The sequence below is a fragment of the Ostrea edulis genome, chromosome 1, assembly GCF_947568905.1.
Source record: "Ostrea edulis chromosome 1, xbOstEdul1.1, whole genome shotgun sequence".
Lineage (NCBI taxonomy): Eukaryota > Metazoa > Mollusca > Bivalvia > Ostreida > Ostreidae > Ostrea > Ostrea edulis.
The window spans coordinates 90,707,946-90,723,379 of record NC_079164.1 but is presented as its reverse complement, the minus strand read 5'-3'; the positions used below and the strand labels follow the sequence as shown (position 1 = coordinate 90,723,379).

General features: G+C 34.2%; 1 protein-coding gene across 1 annotated transcript; it reads right to left on the bottom strand.

The window, feature by feature from the left end:
- Positions 1-4,877: 4,877 nt before the first annotated feature.
- LOC125674976 (uncharacterized) lies at positions 4,878-8,140 on the bottom strand. Its single transcript, XM_048912411.2, has 3 exons — positions 7,573-8,140; positions 6,964-7,119; positions 4,878-5,559 (listed from the first exon to the last, which is right to left on the bottom strand). The coding sequence occupies exons 1-3, from the start codon at positions 7,793-7,795 to the stop codon at positions 5,363-5,365; spliced, it is 576 nt and encodes a 191-aa protein (XP_048768368.1). The 5' UTR covers positions 7,796-8,140; the 3' UTR covers positions 4,878-5,362.
- Between the last annotated feature and the right edge of the window lie 7,294 nt (positions 8,141-15,434).

Here is a 15,434-nt window from a genome sequence, read left to right as displayed (position 1 = left end):
CGTTGGAATTCTGTTAAATCGTACATTGTACGGAGGATGCGCTCCTGATTCTACGCAGAAAACAGATAATGTTGATACAAAATATGTTTACTTTTATGTATCATACAGAGTGCAATCGAACAAACCAAAAAAAAAAAAAAAAACCAAAAAAAATCAAAACAGCTTTTCACTGAAAAAGAACTTTCGTAAAATAATTTGACAGTTTCGCTGTCAGGCACTCGGCACTAGATGTTACCTTACAAACGAAAACCAATTAAATACATGTAGTAGTAAATTATAAATTACTGTAGAAATCTTTTCCAATAATTTGTAGGTTTCATTCGGATTAATAACGTTTATGTTGTTAGAATGGATCAGACTTGGGGAGGAGGGAGGGTTAAGTAAACTTCAGATACACTAGTCTTACATGTATGCAAGGTGAATATAACGAACAGTGATCAATCTCATAACTCCTATAAGCAATACAAAATAGTACAGTATATGTATATCACATATTAAGTGTTGCGTAATACGTTTGTACTTAATTAACACAAGGTTCTATAATCTGCACTATACAGTTTCCAGATAAGGAATACTTTGAAAGTTTCGTTTTAGTATATACATTGTAGACTGTAAATTTTGTGGTAAGAAGCGCTCTCCTGGGGATTGGATTGGGCTTAACGATCGATTTGTGACAACTTATTCTCATGTGTTTGTATTCATCTCGTTGGTAAACAAACATCGGGCACTGTTTTTGTGAATTTTGATTTGCTCTTCTGTAAGTTAGTAAATTTTTATTGATATACATGTATTCTTCTGTGAATATTAGTAAATAAATTGTCAAATCTTCGAATTGTGTTGTGTCTTGGGTTATTCTGGCCAATACAGAATTGGGGTTTACCATTTCATTTTTGAAAATAGATGAATGTATGAACTTAACGTTTCACGCCGGTGTACTTTTCATGAAGCGTTAGTATATCTATCAAAGAACAAATTACGCTGACAATTTGTAAAAATACTTTCGAATACGCATTTCTATTCAAACATAATTTCATAACAACATTTACAAAGTCATTCCACTCAACTGGATTGACATTGCACTGACAGTAACTTGAGTAAGTATCGCAATTGTCAAGTTACACTTAACATTTCCACATTTACGAATGGTGCACTGCATAGTTACAAATACACCGTTACAGGGATAGAAGTTTGACTCCTTTGGCTTTCCTTAAACATAGAGAAACATCAACGGGGTTCGATTTCACTGGTGACCTCACATAGATACGTTTATAGATTATTTGTAATGTGAAACCCAGTGGCGAATTTAGAGGGTACGTGTAGTTGCATCCATTCCGTTGAACACTTTTAAGAGAAATTATAAATTCTGCCATTTTGGGGTCTCCAAGCCCCCTCCTTTTTTTGGAGGTGGGGAGTATAAACTTGTGTCGCAACCCTCCTTTGAATATTTTATGTGTAGCGGTCAGCCGGGTTAGATCGTCGGTGGCCAGATAGCTCAGTTGATAGAGCACCTGACTAGAGAAATTCAGGGGCCCGGGTTCGAATCCCTGTCTGGTCCGTTGCATTTTCTCCCTTCCTGTTACACATGGATCCGCCTCTGAAACCAGACACTAGCATATGTACTCGTTAACAACACTCTAATCGTCCATGAACAAAAGGTTTAGAATGAACAACGTTAGAATGGATCATTTTAAAATTTAATCAAAGTTAAAAATTAATTTGGTTGATATTGTAAACAAAATAGCCAACTTGTATCATCAAATTCAATGCTAGTATTTGCTATGCCACATTACAAAATCGTGAGATAGTGCAACACCGTGCAGAATGTTATCGGAATGTCCTGTCAGAGGCACACAGCAGAGAGAAATCAATGTGGTATACCAAATCGTGAGGCAGGTGGGAAGGATCACAAATTTTAAAGTTGTAGAACAAGCAAAGGACCTATTTCTATAAATAGCAATAAATACTGAAGTAATGGGGCTCATCAAAGAGTGCAAAGTATGATATGCTACGAAAGTGTAGACTCGGCTGTCGTTTTTGTGACATCTGACATAAATCCTCCGTTCTGCACATGATAATAGATTATGATAAGTACCTATTGCACCACTCTGGAGCAGTGGTCTTGGGGCGTTTGTACTGTAACATCTTGTCAGTGCTTTATGTGCAGTTATTTGCAGCGTTTGATCTCTAGTCTTTGAATGTAACGTCTTCCTGGTGCGTGGCAGTGTATCGTTGAGACCCTGACGTTTTATAAAATGGCTCATTCATCATACAGCTAGTCTAAAAACAGTTATCCTGCCTATCGATAACCTCTATGACGATTTCATCACACTAAATCTCCCCTACCCATAGATGAGTGGGTGATGTTTGGGAAGTATACATACTACATCTCCCGGATGATGACTTAGTAAAAAAAAAATGTGTTGATCCAAGACGAGAAAAAAATAGGGAGGTGCATGATCCATGGCCTAAGACCTATGATTTAACATGGATTTATTCTAACGAACCGTTCGTCAATATATATGTAAATCCATTTTCGTATAGTGTAAATACTGACCATTTTATCTGAAATTTTATCACAAACACTGAGAAGGGGCTCTTATTTATTTATTTATTCAGCAAACAAGTATAGGTTTTTAACAAAGCTTGTCGTCTTTAGGAACAACCTCATACAGTAAACTGATATAAAGTATGCTATGCTTTAAGTTTTTATATTTTTATTAAATTACCACATAATCAAACTTTTCTGAAATGGTAAATCTTATATAAAATCAAGTTTTAAAGAAACACCTACTAAAAACTACTGTACAATAATTTCTTCCTAGGAAGACGGTAATAATTATTTGTTATAAAAGTGGAAAAACACTGTGTGTTGTATCCTCGCACCTACAGTTGTAATTTCTCATATAGATATAAGCAGTTTAGAGCAAAATATATATTTTTATTAAATACAACAGCTAAATGATACAAATCATCATGAGTTTGTTGACTTTGAAAAAAGTTTAGTGGTTTGTAACTTTTTGATTGGGTTCGATATTTGTGTACATGTAAGCTATTTCCGTATTTAAAAAAAAAAAAAGCTAGAAAGTTTTTTAACACATCAAGCTCATTTGACATTTGAGTGTTTATTACCACAACAAATATTGACCACGATTAGTGATCTAACACAAATTCAGACCAACACACACAGGGCCGTAGCAATGAGGGTTCTTTAACATGAGAACGCCTGTCGTTTTTAAGGTCATATCCGACAGACCTATGGATAATCACTTATATACCTATGTTTACGTCTTGGGTTTCACTAATCTCGGCCGAGATTCCACTCGGCTGAATATGTGGACTGACGCCTTCACCGAATCTCGGAGCAGCCAAGCCATGAAATGACAAAGTAAAGCGATGTCAATCAGTTAAAATACTGCATGTATCCGCATTGTAACTGGCAATATGAATGTACTGAGCTACTCAACTGCAGTTTAAGGATACTAGATAAACCCCTACCCCATAAAATGGATGCATGGGTTGATAATATTATTTTGGCTTAGTTTGGTTGTAAGACATACAAATACAAAATTCCTTTAAAAATATAAAAAGAAATCGTAAAAGTTCTATGGTGTTCAAACGTTGAAATACATCACCCTCCCTATATATCCCCCCACTGTTTTGGACTTAAGGTATCACACACCGGTAATTGTCGAATCAAAATGAACTTAGGTCTATTGTGGTTCCATAAATTTAAAAGAATTTTTTTCATGCGAGATTTTCCTCATCTTCTTTTCTCTTAATTTTTGTACCCATGATTAGGACATTATGTGTAATTTGTAAAAATAACCAGTTGTATACAAAGGAACTATTTGATATTGATAGCTGAGGCTACTCCCCGAGGTGCACGCAGGCTGTTTACAAACATGTGAAAAACTCGTGGATTTGAGGGTAGTCTTGTTTGCGGGTAAATATTTTCCGAAAACACCGCGTAGGGTGTTGTTTCCTGGTGTCAGTATACTAGACAGACATTTCCCACCGTGTTATTTGGCATCATCTTTGCAAACTGATTTTCCCCTCTATAGTAATATAATGTTAAAATCACCGGTGTGATAGCTTTAAGAGAGAAATCATTTGAATACGGTATAATTCATAAGATAAATTATATTCATTTTACTTATAAAAGCATAATAAATTTAGTTTTCATTTTCATCCTTTTTGATAAAAAAAAAAAATGTGTTTGTAGCGAGTGTCGCTAAATACTGTGTACACTCTGGTAAATAGAATACTGGTATGTTGAAAACGAATCTCATTTACTTTGAAATCAAACACAATTAAATTAAGTAACAGTGTATAGTATATGTTAATTCGGGGTTGTCTTTTCGTCACAGATAACCATACGTCATCTTCTACTTCGGAAGTACAATATAACAACAGACGTACACTATTTTTTTTTTAATCTCAAAGGGTCCTAGAGAACTCAAGACTTTATAGCTTAAAACAAGGTTTGAATTAAACTATCAGTAACCAGTCACTCTCGAATATGATTGATGTCCGATTCTGTCGGTAACTTTTCTTATGAAAGAGATAAAGCACATCATTCTGGAGTTATAAAAGCATTCTCTTGGACTTTCTTTCCCACGTCGCTCGTTTATTTGTGGTTAAATATATGGCAGCGAGTACCAATTTAGACACAGATATGACAAAATAGATTTATTCTGGAGCAATAAATGTCCGCGGATATTAACAAGAGCTTCTGTGAACCGACGTACAGAAACCTGTAATCATTTACTTAGTAAATGCACAATGATCTTTTTATGTTTTTCTTTGAAGTCCTTTCTCAATTTAAACAAAAAAAAACCTGTTCAATTAATGAATAATGCATAGAACTAATGCAGATGTAACTATTTTTCATGTTTTTATAATATAAATGGTGGTTTTAACAATGATAAAATGTTCAGAACAGAAAACAAAAGCAGTCCAGTATTACACATTAACGGCAGTTTGTTGGTGTACTCGTTTACACCACATATAATTACATTACATAAACATAAATGAAATTTAAAAAAAAAAATTGTAACACATACATGTACATGCACATAATTAGATTTTGTATTGTTACAATTGTATAACAGTTCAAAAGATTGTATGTAGATTAAAAAATAATATGTATAGATTATTAATATACGTAACAAAGCAACATAACAATGGATTTAGATAGCACTAAATTGGCGAATAGAGTTCCGTATTTCTGTGTATCCTGTATAGAAAGCGAGGAGCGTTCCGTATTCATGTAGCGCACCGAAATCTGTCTCAAAACAGTCGTTCGTCACGCTGCCTCCGCCATGATACATGTATATCGTATTTTCTGGAAATGATCGGGAGTTCACTTCAGAGGTTGATAGGCGGGTGAGAGGACATTCATCACCTTCAGAAGGCGGACCAAGTAAATCATGGCTAGTACTAATGACCCAAACGAGCCAAGAGCCGACAGGAACAGTGAGTACGGAAAGCTGTATGTTTTCGACTGTTCTGTTGCGATAGGCACCAATGTCGAAGAGATTATTGTCCATATGAGGGAGACTGAAATGAAATTGTAAACAACTTGTAGAACAGGAACTATTGAAAAAGATTTTCTGTATCTGATCGACTTTAACTTTTTTCTTACTGACGTTATGCACGTAGACCTTCTAAAGTACGTGACTTGGTAAGAAAGGTATGATTATCTAGAAGCGAGCTGGAGAAATCCGAAAGGGAGGAAGCAATGTGATGGATGATATCAGAAAAGTTCATCTCTATAGCGCACATTCCAAAGATTGGTGGGAATTTAAGTTACCCATTGAACTCCATCAGTGTAATTATGATTAAACTGTTGGGAAGATGTTTTCCGCCATGCATACGTAAACGAAAGATTTATTAAAAGTTTACGTGAATCATATATATACCCCCGACCGAGAAAAAGTTAAATCGTGCGTAATTCATCTTTATAACATCCGGTGACCATATATCAAATTTCGGAAGAAATGAGAGATGGCTTTATAAATCAGAATACTTACTGTTTACACACCGCATACTTGTACGGATTTCAATAACATGTACCTTTTCCACTCCCGTAAATACACATAGTGAGAGTTCTGTTGCTTTAAGTTAAATTTACATACAAAATAAATGTTGATATATCGCGTCTGACTAATTCCATGTCATGTACATTTGATTTGTTTACTTGGATGTAGTGCATCTCATGAATTTGTGAAATATGAGGTCATCTAGTTATGAAATAGGTCTACAACTTAAAAGACAAACCATTAAAAACGTACATAACCATGCATAAAATTAAATCAGCATAATATAAAAAAAACATGGTACCAACGATCATTATTTCTAATACATTATTGTAAAATATTTTTCAAAATCTTTTGAATGAAATAAATTAACAGTATGAAACCACCGTTTACATAAAAATCCGAATTAACTGTTTGCACAATAATGCGCCTTTACATTTATTAATTAAAAATACATCAAATTACAGCTCGATTAATCACAAATCTTTACAAACATGTCACATACAGAGTGTGATGTTTCCTCAATCTTTCATCAAAGAATTGCGAAAAATGCCTACATTTATTTGATAGTTTTCGCCGCGAGTGTTATGAATATTTCATTTAAGATCTTTAGAACTTACCGGTGGTATATGGTAATCAGTTAAAATTTAGAAAGCTTGATTAATATTTATTAATTTTCTTATATTGTCGATAATGTCTCATAACCACAAACTATGGTCGTTTTATCAATTGAATCAATCTACAAAAGAATATGATAAGTAAGAAAAACATCCTTAGAATTAAATTTCATGACGTCAAAATACCTTATTCACTGCAGAAGTGCACATGCTTTTTTTATTAGGCTATGGAGTATTCAAGTACACTTGGCAGTTGTTAATACAATACCTTCTTAAAATATAAACTTTATTTTAAAAAAAAATATTACCTGAAACAAAGGTGAAGAGAACTGCCACGAGAGAGAGGGCTGGCCGCTGGTGCTTGATGCAGATGTTGAGCAACAGAAGGACACATGCAGCAATTGCCGAGGCCACGGACAGTGCAGCAATCACGATTTCTTGAATTTGGTCTGCATACACCATGTCTGGAAAAAAAATTACAAACTACATTTCCGAATACATTTTGGATGATACCATGTAGAAGAATAATAGTAAATCGCCACTCTCACTTAATTGATAATGAAAATCTACAATGAAGTAACAACTCCACTAGAAACAACACCCCCCCTTAAAAAAACTCCGGGTTTTTAATTGCTAAATGTTTCTGTAACTCTTAATTAATGAAATATTAGTTGAATAAATAAATAACAAGCCTGCTTGAATGGTTGAAGTTTGATCAACCACAATACAGAATCTATCATCATATGCTTTCTATTTTTGATTCAAAATTTTGTTCATTATTTTTTTCCAAACAATTAGTGATTTGTACACAGCTGATAACGTGTATTTCGCCCCAATACTACACAACACAATCTACTTCCCAGTCTTATAAACTGATAAAGTGGTCAATTTATCATGCCTTTTAAACATGTACATACCACCGGCGGCTGTCTTGTATTCATTGTGAATTTCTTGGTAGGTTTTCGCTTCACATTCTCCTCCGTCCCGACATGATATGCTATACCAGAGCCCATTAGATTCGTAGATCTCCCCATTGTAGTCACTCACTACCCAGGCCGGGGTAGCAAACCCTGTGATTTGTAGTAATGTACACACCACGTAACAGAGTCCCAGAATAACTGTCACAGTTTGTGAAAACATGTCGATACTAAAAGATAAACTAATACTTCATGCAAACTATCACACCATCTTCTGGAGAATGTTATAACGGAATGGCACGTTCGCGCTTAGCAGTGTTGTTTTCCTTGACTAAAAATGGCTTCCGTTCCGATTCACCTGCGCCGTGTCAATCCAGGTCAACCGAGCGATTTAAACTCCTATCGCCTCACCTGTTCAACGTAAATCAAAGGGACGAGAACTGACATGGTGCGCAAATCACACGCGGTATCAAAAAAGTTCTAAGGATATTGTCCAATTGTTTACAGGATTAAACGCTTGTGCATTTACATGCGCAAATTATTTGTGGGCGGATCAAGAATGTTATATCCGCCCATGCATTAAGTAAGAGATATGTGTGTGTGTGTATGGTGTGTGTACACTAGTAGTATAATAAAAATATCAAACTCGGAACGGCGTACAGACTAATTGAATAACAGGTGTGTTACATATTGAATATTTGTTTTGAACATATTTTATTGTACATACATGATATACAAAAGGATCAGAAACAAGTTCAAATAACTTACGAGTTCTTCTCCTTAAAAATATAACAATATATTATTGTAGAAAATTAATGTACAAAAAATATAAATTGAACATCAATTGAATCTTTTGGTTTCATGAATAAACGACTGAACATAAGAAAAAATACACTTGTTTAACTCAGAAGATAAAGCATTATTACCCCAAAGTAGAAGGTGGACATCCATAATAACTAAGATCATTTAACCTCAGCAAGCTATCCATTAATTTATATCTAGCATTTGAATATTTACTGCAAATAAAGAAGAAATGAAATGAAGAATTGAATATTTGAAAACATATCCTTAAATATGTATTTCCTATAACTTTCTGTGCGTGTGGAACCGCCGCCTGAATCACAGCTGTATTACATTATCGAATATAATTAGATCATATATTTGCATGTGATGTCCTCGCGAATGGTCGATCGACACAATGCCGTTAACATCACAGGGATTTAGAATTTGTTTTAACAACATTTGGAATGTAGGAGTGTTAAAAATATTGATAATTCGCAAAAATTAAATTTCAAAATTGATTTCATTTCAATTTGAATTTCGTTTTGGAAAATGTATTTAAAGGGGCATTAACTGTAATTTTGTCACCAAAATTTTAATTCAGTGAAAAGTGCTCTATAGTATGTGTTTAAAAAATAACACCAGTATTAATTATTTCAAACACTTTTAAACCTCAAAGCAGGTACAGGAATATGTAATTTTAGTGATTACATAATTATTGACGTGCAAGACAATGACTCTTCCTTATATATTTCTTTACACTAACAGCGGTTATCTAACGTAGTTATATCGGATTTCTCTTGTTTTGTACAAAATAAATGTTTCTATTAGTCCATTAAGATTTTGAGAGAGAGAAAAAAAAATGGTTGCCATCACTTTCACAATTGTACTTATTGCCATTATGATTACATTGATGTGAAATATTAAAGAAGCTACGAAATGTGTATGAAGTTTCCATCAATTTGTGTCATGTTTTGTAAAAAAAAAAAAAAAAAAAAAAAAAAAAAAAAAAAAAAGTATATGAAAGTATACGCATATTTGAAAACCACAAATGATACATGTACGTAATAAAGCGAAATATCTCGTGCCATAAATATATGTTGTAACAAGCGTTTTATTTATCTCGCACGATTCAAGGAAATTGAAATATATTTACTTGATATATTATAACATTTTGTTTGAATGCCGTTCGAATTTGTTTTTACTCAGAGATACGTCACAGTGCCAACGCCTACCCTGACACAGGACCTCCGCTTTTAAGGTCATGTCCTAAAGATGAATATATAATATAAAGCTACTTCTCAGTCGGTATTCCATCAAACAAGAAAGTTTATGTAGATGCCAAAATATTACATTATTTCTCTAGAAATGTCCATTATACATGTATACATCATTCTCTATGTAATTGTGAAGTCTCGTGGAGTTACGAGGGTAAGTCAATAAGTAACCAGCCTATCCCATTCCCGATTGACCGAGACAGTCACGATTTTCATGCTTTGTTTCAATACATGTTTTATACCTGGGAACAAAATTGCACGCGTATCAAGTCATTCTTTAATAAGATATTGCTAGTGATGCAAAGGTATGCCGAATACCGTGCTATAATTCGGTACTTGTATTTAAAAGATAAAACAGGCAAGGAAATACACGACGAGGTAGCCGATGTTTATGGGTCTTCTGCACCATCTTAGCCCAGGTTAAATTCTGGGTAAGGGGATTCAAACGCAGTGGAACGTCTTAAGAAGATGAAGTCAGGTCTGGATGCCACCGACGAAGAAATGTGTAAGAAAGTTCGGGATCTGGTATACTCTGATAGGCGAATTCAGGTGGAAGAAATAGCGCAGGTACATGTATTAGACATTTCACATGGTAGCGTTTCAACAATCTTACATGATCGTATAGGTATACACGAGCTAACAGCCCGTTGGGTCCCCAAATCCCTTAGCGATGAACAAATGGCAACCGGAGTATCAGTATATGCAGCGCCTTGTTGAAGCCTTTTTTGGTCAAAAGAGGATTTTCTTTTGCGTCTGGTGACTGTAGATGAGACTTGGGTTCATTATTATGAGCCAGAGAATAAAGCTCAGAGTCGTCAGTGGGTAGGGGCTGGGTCCCCGAGGCCAAAGGAATTCAAGACGCAACCATCTGCTGGCAAGATGATGGCCACAGTAGTTTGGGACGCAAAAGGCGTTATTATGTTGGACATTTTACCCAAGAAAAGTACAATAACTAGAGTGTACTGTGTAAACTTGCTAGACCAGCTGAGAACAGCAATCCGTGAAAAACGCCGAGGTAAACTCTGTAAAGGTGTTCCTGCAACAGGACAACGCGAGAAGTTGCAATGGATGCTATAGAGCGAAACGGGTATGAATTAATACCACATCCTGCCTATTCGTCTGACCTTGCCTCTAGCGACTTCTTCCTATTCCCAAACTTGAAAAAGGATATATCCATGGACGTCATTTCAGGTCTGACGAAGAAGTCGTGACGGCAGTTGAGGAGTGGGCCAATAGAAAGGACCCTGATTTTTTCAGTTCTGGGCTGATAGCACTTTAAAACCGTTGATCTAAGTGCACCACACAAGAGGACAACTGCATCGAAAAAGAAGAGGCGGACCTCAACCGGAAATAAGTTAGGCTGGTTACTTATTGACTCGCCCTCGTACATTTCATCAGCTAGACATTAAGGTCGTGCATGCACAGGTGGATATAAGATACAATTGTAATTATAGGCAATTTGGAAATAGAAATCAGACATTGGAGTTTTGAGGCCTTAATTAATTGAATAAAAGTGGAAAGTACATGTATTATTCCAGGGAGGGGGGTCTGTTGTGATTGTTTTTTAAAGTGGAAGTTGCATTGTACACTAAATAATGCATAAATGTTATGTCTCCATATAAGTGAAATAGTTTTTTTTTTATTAACCCTTTCAAACTAAGACCTATCTGCAAATTATTGAAGGTATCCCTAAACGAATTAAAGATAGGTTATGTACATGTAGAGTGATTCAATTAAGAAATATTCTGTTTTTTAATGTTTGAACTAATTTGTTGAACTATGATAAGATCAGAATTACTGTAAAGATACAGTGTAAATGACATATATAAATGTTATACCCCCATTCCATGCGATTAAAAATTAGATCTATTTCCACCCATGTGAATTAAAAACAGGAGTATTTGAAAATGTTTTAATAAAAATATATGAATTCTATCTGAAGACAAATGATTTTACGTGGGTTTTTTTTTTTACCGAAAAGATTCACAATGCCAAGATACACTTCTCAGTCCTCAGAAGTGCCTGACATGTTAAACCACGGTAGTTCGCAAGTTGTGCAGTTTGATTATTATGTTGAACTATAGATGTTATAGAAAACAAATTACATATGGATCTTAAGAATACTTTGGAATGGATGGATAAAAACAGACTTACAATCAATCTCAAGAAAACGCAGTGCATGATAATTGGTACAGAAAACAGATTAAGAAATTGTAGAAAACTTTCGATAAAAGTGGACATTATCGCCATCGAAAATGTATCATGTGCAAAACTACTTGGTGTTTATATTGACAGATGTCTCACGTGGTCTGAACATGTTGAAATTTTAACCAAAAAACTTGCAAGCAAAATAGGTGTATTATCTAGATTACGTTCATTCTTGTCAACTGAATCATTACTGAAATTTTTTAATACAATTGTTTTTCCTCATTTTAACTTTTAACTGTACTGTTTGGGGCAATATGAAAAACAAGGACGGTCTTTAGAAATTATGCAAACTTCAAAAGCGAGCTGCTAGAGTGATTTTAAATAGAAATTTTTATACACCTACAACAGAAATGATGCAGCAACTTAGATGGATGCCTCTGTCAAACTATTATGTATATAGAACTATCATTCTTGTCTTCAAAGTTTTACATAGTCTAACCCACGATTATTTAGATGTTTTTCAGTATGTTCATGAAATTAGCAGTAGATCTACCAGATTAAGTCAAAGTAATTCATTATATATCCAGAGAGGAAAGGCACAATATTTTAGAAGATCTTTTACAATTTACGGTTCGCAGTTATGGAATAATATGCCAGAAGTTTTAAAATATTACCCAACATTGGAAACTTTTAAATCCGCTTATCTTAGAATTTTTTTCATTCGGGAAATTAAAACCAAATAGATTTGTTTTTTATTATTTTCAGTTTTATTTTTATTTGTTTATTTATTTTGTTTTATTTTCAGTTTTAAATATGTAAATAGCATACATGTATGTATGCAACATACCTTCATATACTATTTTATATTGTATCTGTATAATACTGCTGTCTGTCTATATGTTTTCAGGACCTCAATGTAAACTAGTTTTAAACTAATTGTGCTATCCTGTTTAAATAAAGGACATTATTATTATTATATTAACTATAACAAGGTGAAAATGTCCGTAAAGATACAGATAGCATATACTGATCGTATGTCCCCAAAGTGATTAGAAATAGACCTATCCCGGCCCAAGTGAAATTCCCATATGAATTAGAAATAAATCTACCCCCACCCATGTGAAATAAAATTAGACCGGGTCATTACTCCAAAGATCATTACCCCAAAATGTGCTTAAGGGTGATCACGTATACGTAATGTGATCTTTAGAAATGTCTGACATTTTGAAAAAAAAATAAAGACCGTCAGTAACAGCTTGCAAGATGTACGTTTATTGGCCTCATAAGATGAGATTAATTTTCATTTCTTACTTTGAACACATTATAATGTGAACATACGTTTGGTTTGTATGGTTTCTTCCGTTCTAGATCCGCCCCGCTCTCTCCCTAATGTACATACGATGATTATAAAATGTCAGCCATCTAGGTTTAAAATTCACTAGGCTGAAGCTTAAAATTCCAAACAGTCTTGTGATTTTGCTGATTCATTGATTAATTAACTGTGATAGATAAAAAAAAAAAAAAAGAAGAAGGTTCAAATATGAAATCGACAGTAAGGTACAATGTTCATCATATTAAAAGCAAAAGACGACTCTCTCTATTAGTCAGTGTTAAAGGACAAAACATTGAATCCATAATTATTATGCAATGTACAAATATAGCAGTATAGATTTTTTCCGCACTGTCCTTCATTTAATTAGTATATCTCAAGTTCACAGCGCTGAGAAAATTAAATTCTTTTTTCCCCCCATATAAATCAGGACCATTGTTCCCTTTTTTGATATTAAAAAAAAATGTTTCATTTACTTAGTATAAGCGGCATTTCTTGAAACCGGAGTTGCTGTTGTCATTTAAGGAATCAATTTCAGTTTTAAAAATACATTAGGGTATGAACTGCGACGCTTCACGAAAAGTATGCCGCGTGAAGCGCTGCGGTTTATACCTTCCTGTATTTTCAATAATGCAATTTACTTTTTGTATCTATGTTTTACTTTTTCAGTCGGAATTGTCAAACACCAAATTTATCAATTTTCAAATGCGCATTGTTCTGAACTGGCGGCGCATTTACGAAGAAATGGTTATCATTACAATTTGTACAGATATTATTGGCAAAGACATTGGAGATGTACATAAAAAGTAATGAATCTCCTGAATCTGGGAGTGAATTTTGACTTGTTGGGGTCACTAAAAGAAGGCGAACTTGATTTAGCCTAATGACAGGTATGAACGTCTTTAGCATCAATTGGCGTTCTTGGTTTTCTCACTGAATTTACAAAGTGCGTTCCGTATACTTCTATTTTTGTTTCCACTCTTAATAACAGCGCGGCTCGGAGCGCTAATATTTCAGAAATTAAAATCTTTTTGAAAAATGCACTTGAAACTTTCGCACTGAAATTAGAATAACAATAATGAATGGAGCATGACTGTGCAGAAATCAAAATAAACTCTTTTCATGATGAAGATGTGAACAAAAGATTCTGAATTGTTGACATAAAGATATGTAAATTTAATCAATGAAGTCGGCTACCTATTGTATAGAATATTAACAAAACATTCAACGGAACAAATTTTACAGTCATCGCATTTCTGAAGGCAACATGGTCACCATAACCAAACGTTTATTAAATATGTGGAATTTTAGAATTTCTTTTTAAAATTATGTAATAGGTGTATCAGGTTTTAAATCAAGAATTTATTCACTTGATTTTGTTCATTGATAAATTCGCTATCTGAATGAAAAATCTGATATAATTAACTTATATAGACTTCTGACATATAAATTGTATAGACTTCTGATATATGCAAATTGTATAGAAGAAAATACGCATGCAGCTGTGCAGGGTCCTTCTCCTGGGTTACATATGTTTATCTCGTTTGTTATCTGACGCTCTATGCACATATAGTTGTTCTCTATGCTCTGTTTTCATTTGTAAATTACTGGAGAATACAGTTACGTATACTTTTTAAAAAAAATTCTATTAATGCTTTTTTCATTCATAAACAGATTCCCGTACTTTTCGCAAATTCATCGCTGTCAAAGACGCTACAGGATGTAGTAGCATGGACAACTGTGACAAAGGCATTTCAAAGACACACGTACATGTACAACTCTTGTGCACATTTGTCAAAGAATTGTGAAGCGCCGCCAGAGTCCCGCTATTTACCATACGATACATGAGGTGAACAAGTCATCTCGCAATACCGTCGTTTTTGTTTTCGTACAATTTTCCTCTAATGATTGAGGGGAAAGCTTTTCTTATAATCAACAAAACAAAAGTAAAACCGTGTTTAGTGCGGAGTGTTTGTGTGATAAGAGAATGTGCTGAGAAAATTGCTTCTGTACTTTTCAACAATAGGTTGAAAACCATATATTATGTACCGTAGCACTTTCGTTTCAATACTGAGGTAAACAAATTGCAGAAACAATGACTAAGACCTACCCTTCAATAAATAATCGATATCTCGGGTAACTTTCTTTATCTGATCAAAAACAGCTTTAGACCATTGTGTTTGTAAAAACTAAAATATGATTATGAATGATGTGGTAGGAAAAAAGATTGAATGATAATATATTCATTCAAAATATAACCCAGGCCGTGAGATTGACCTCGCATAATATGATCAATGACATCCGATATTTCTTTTTTCGATGATTTT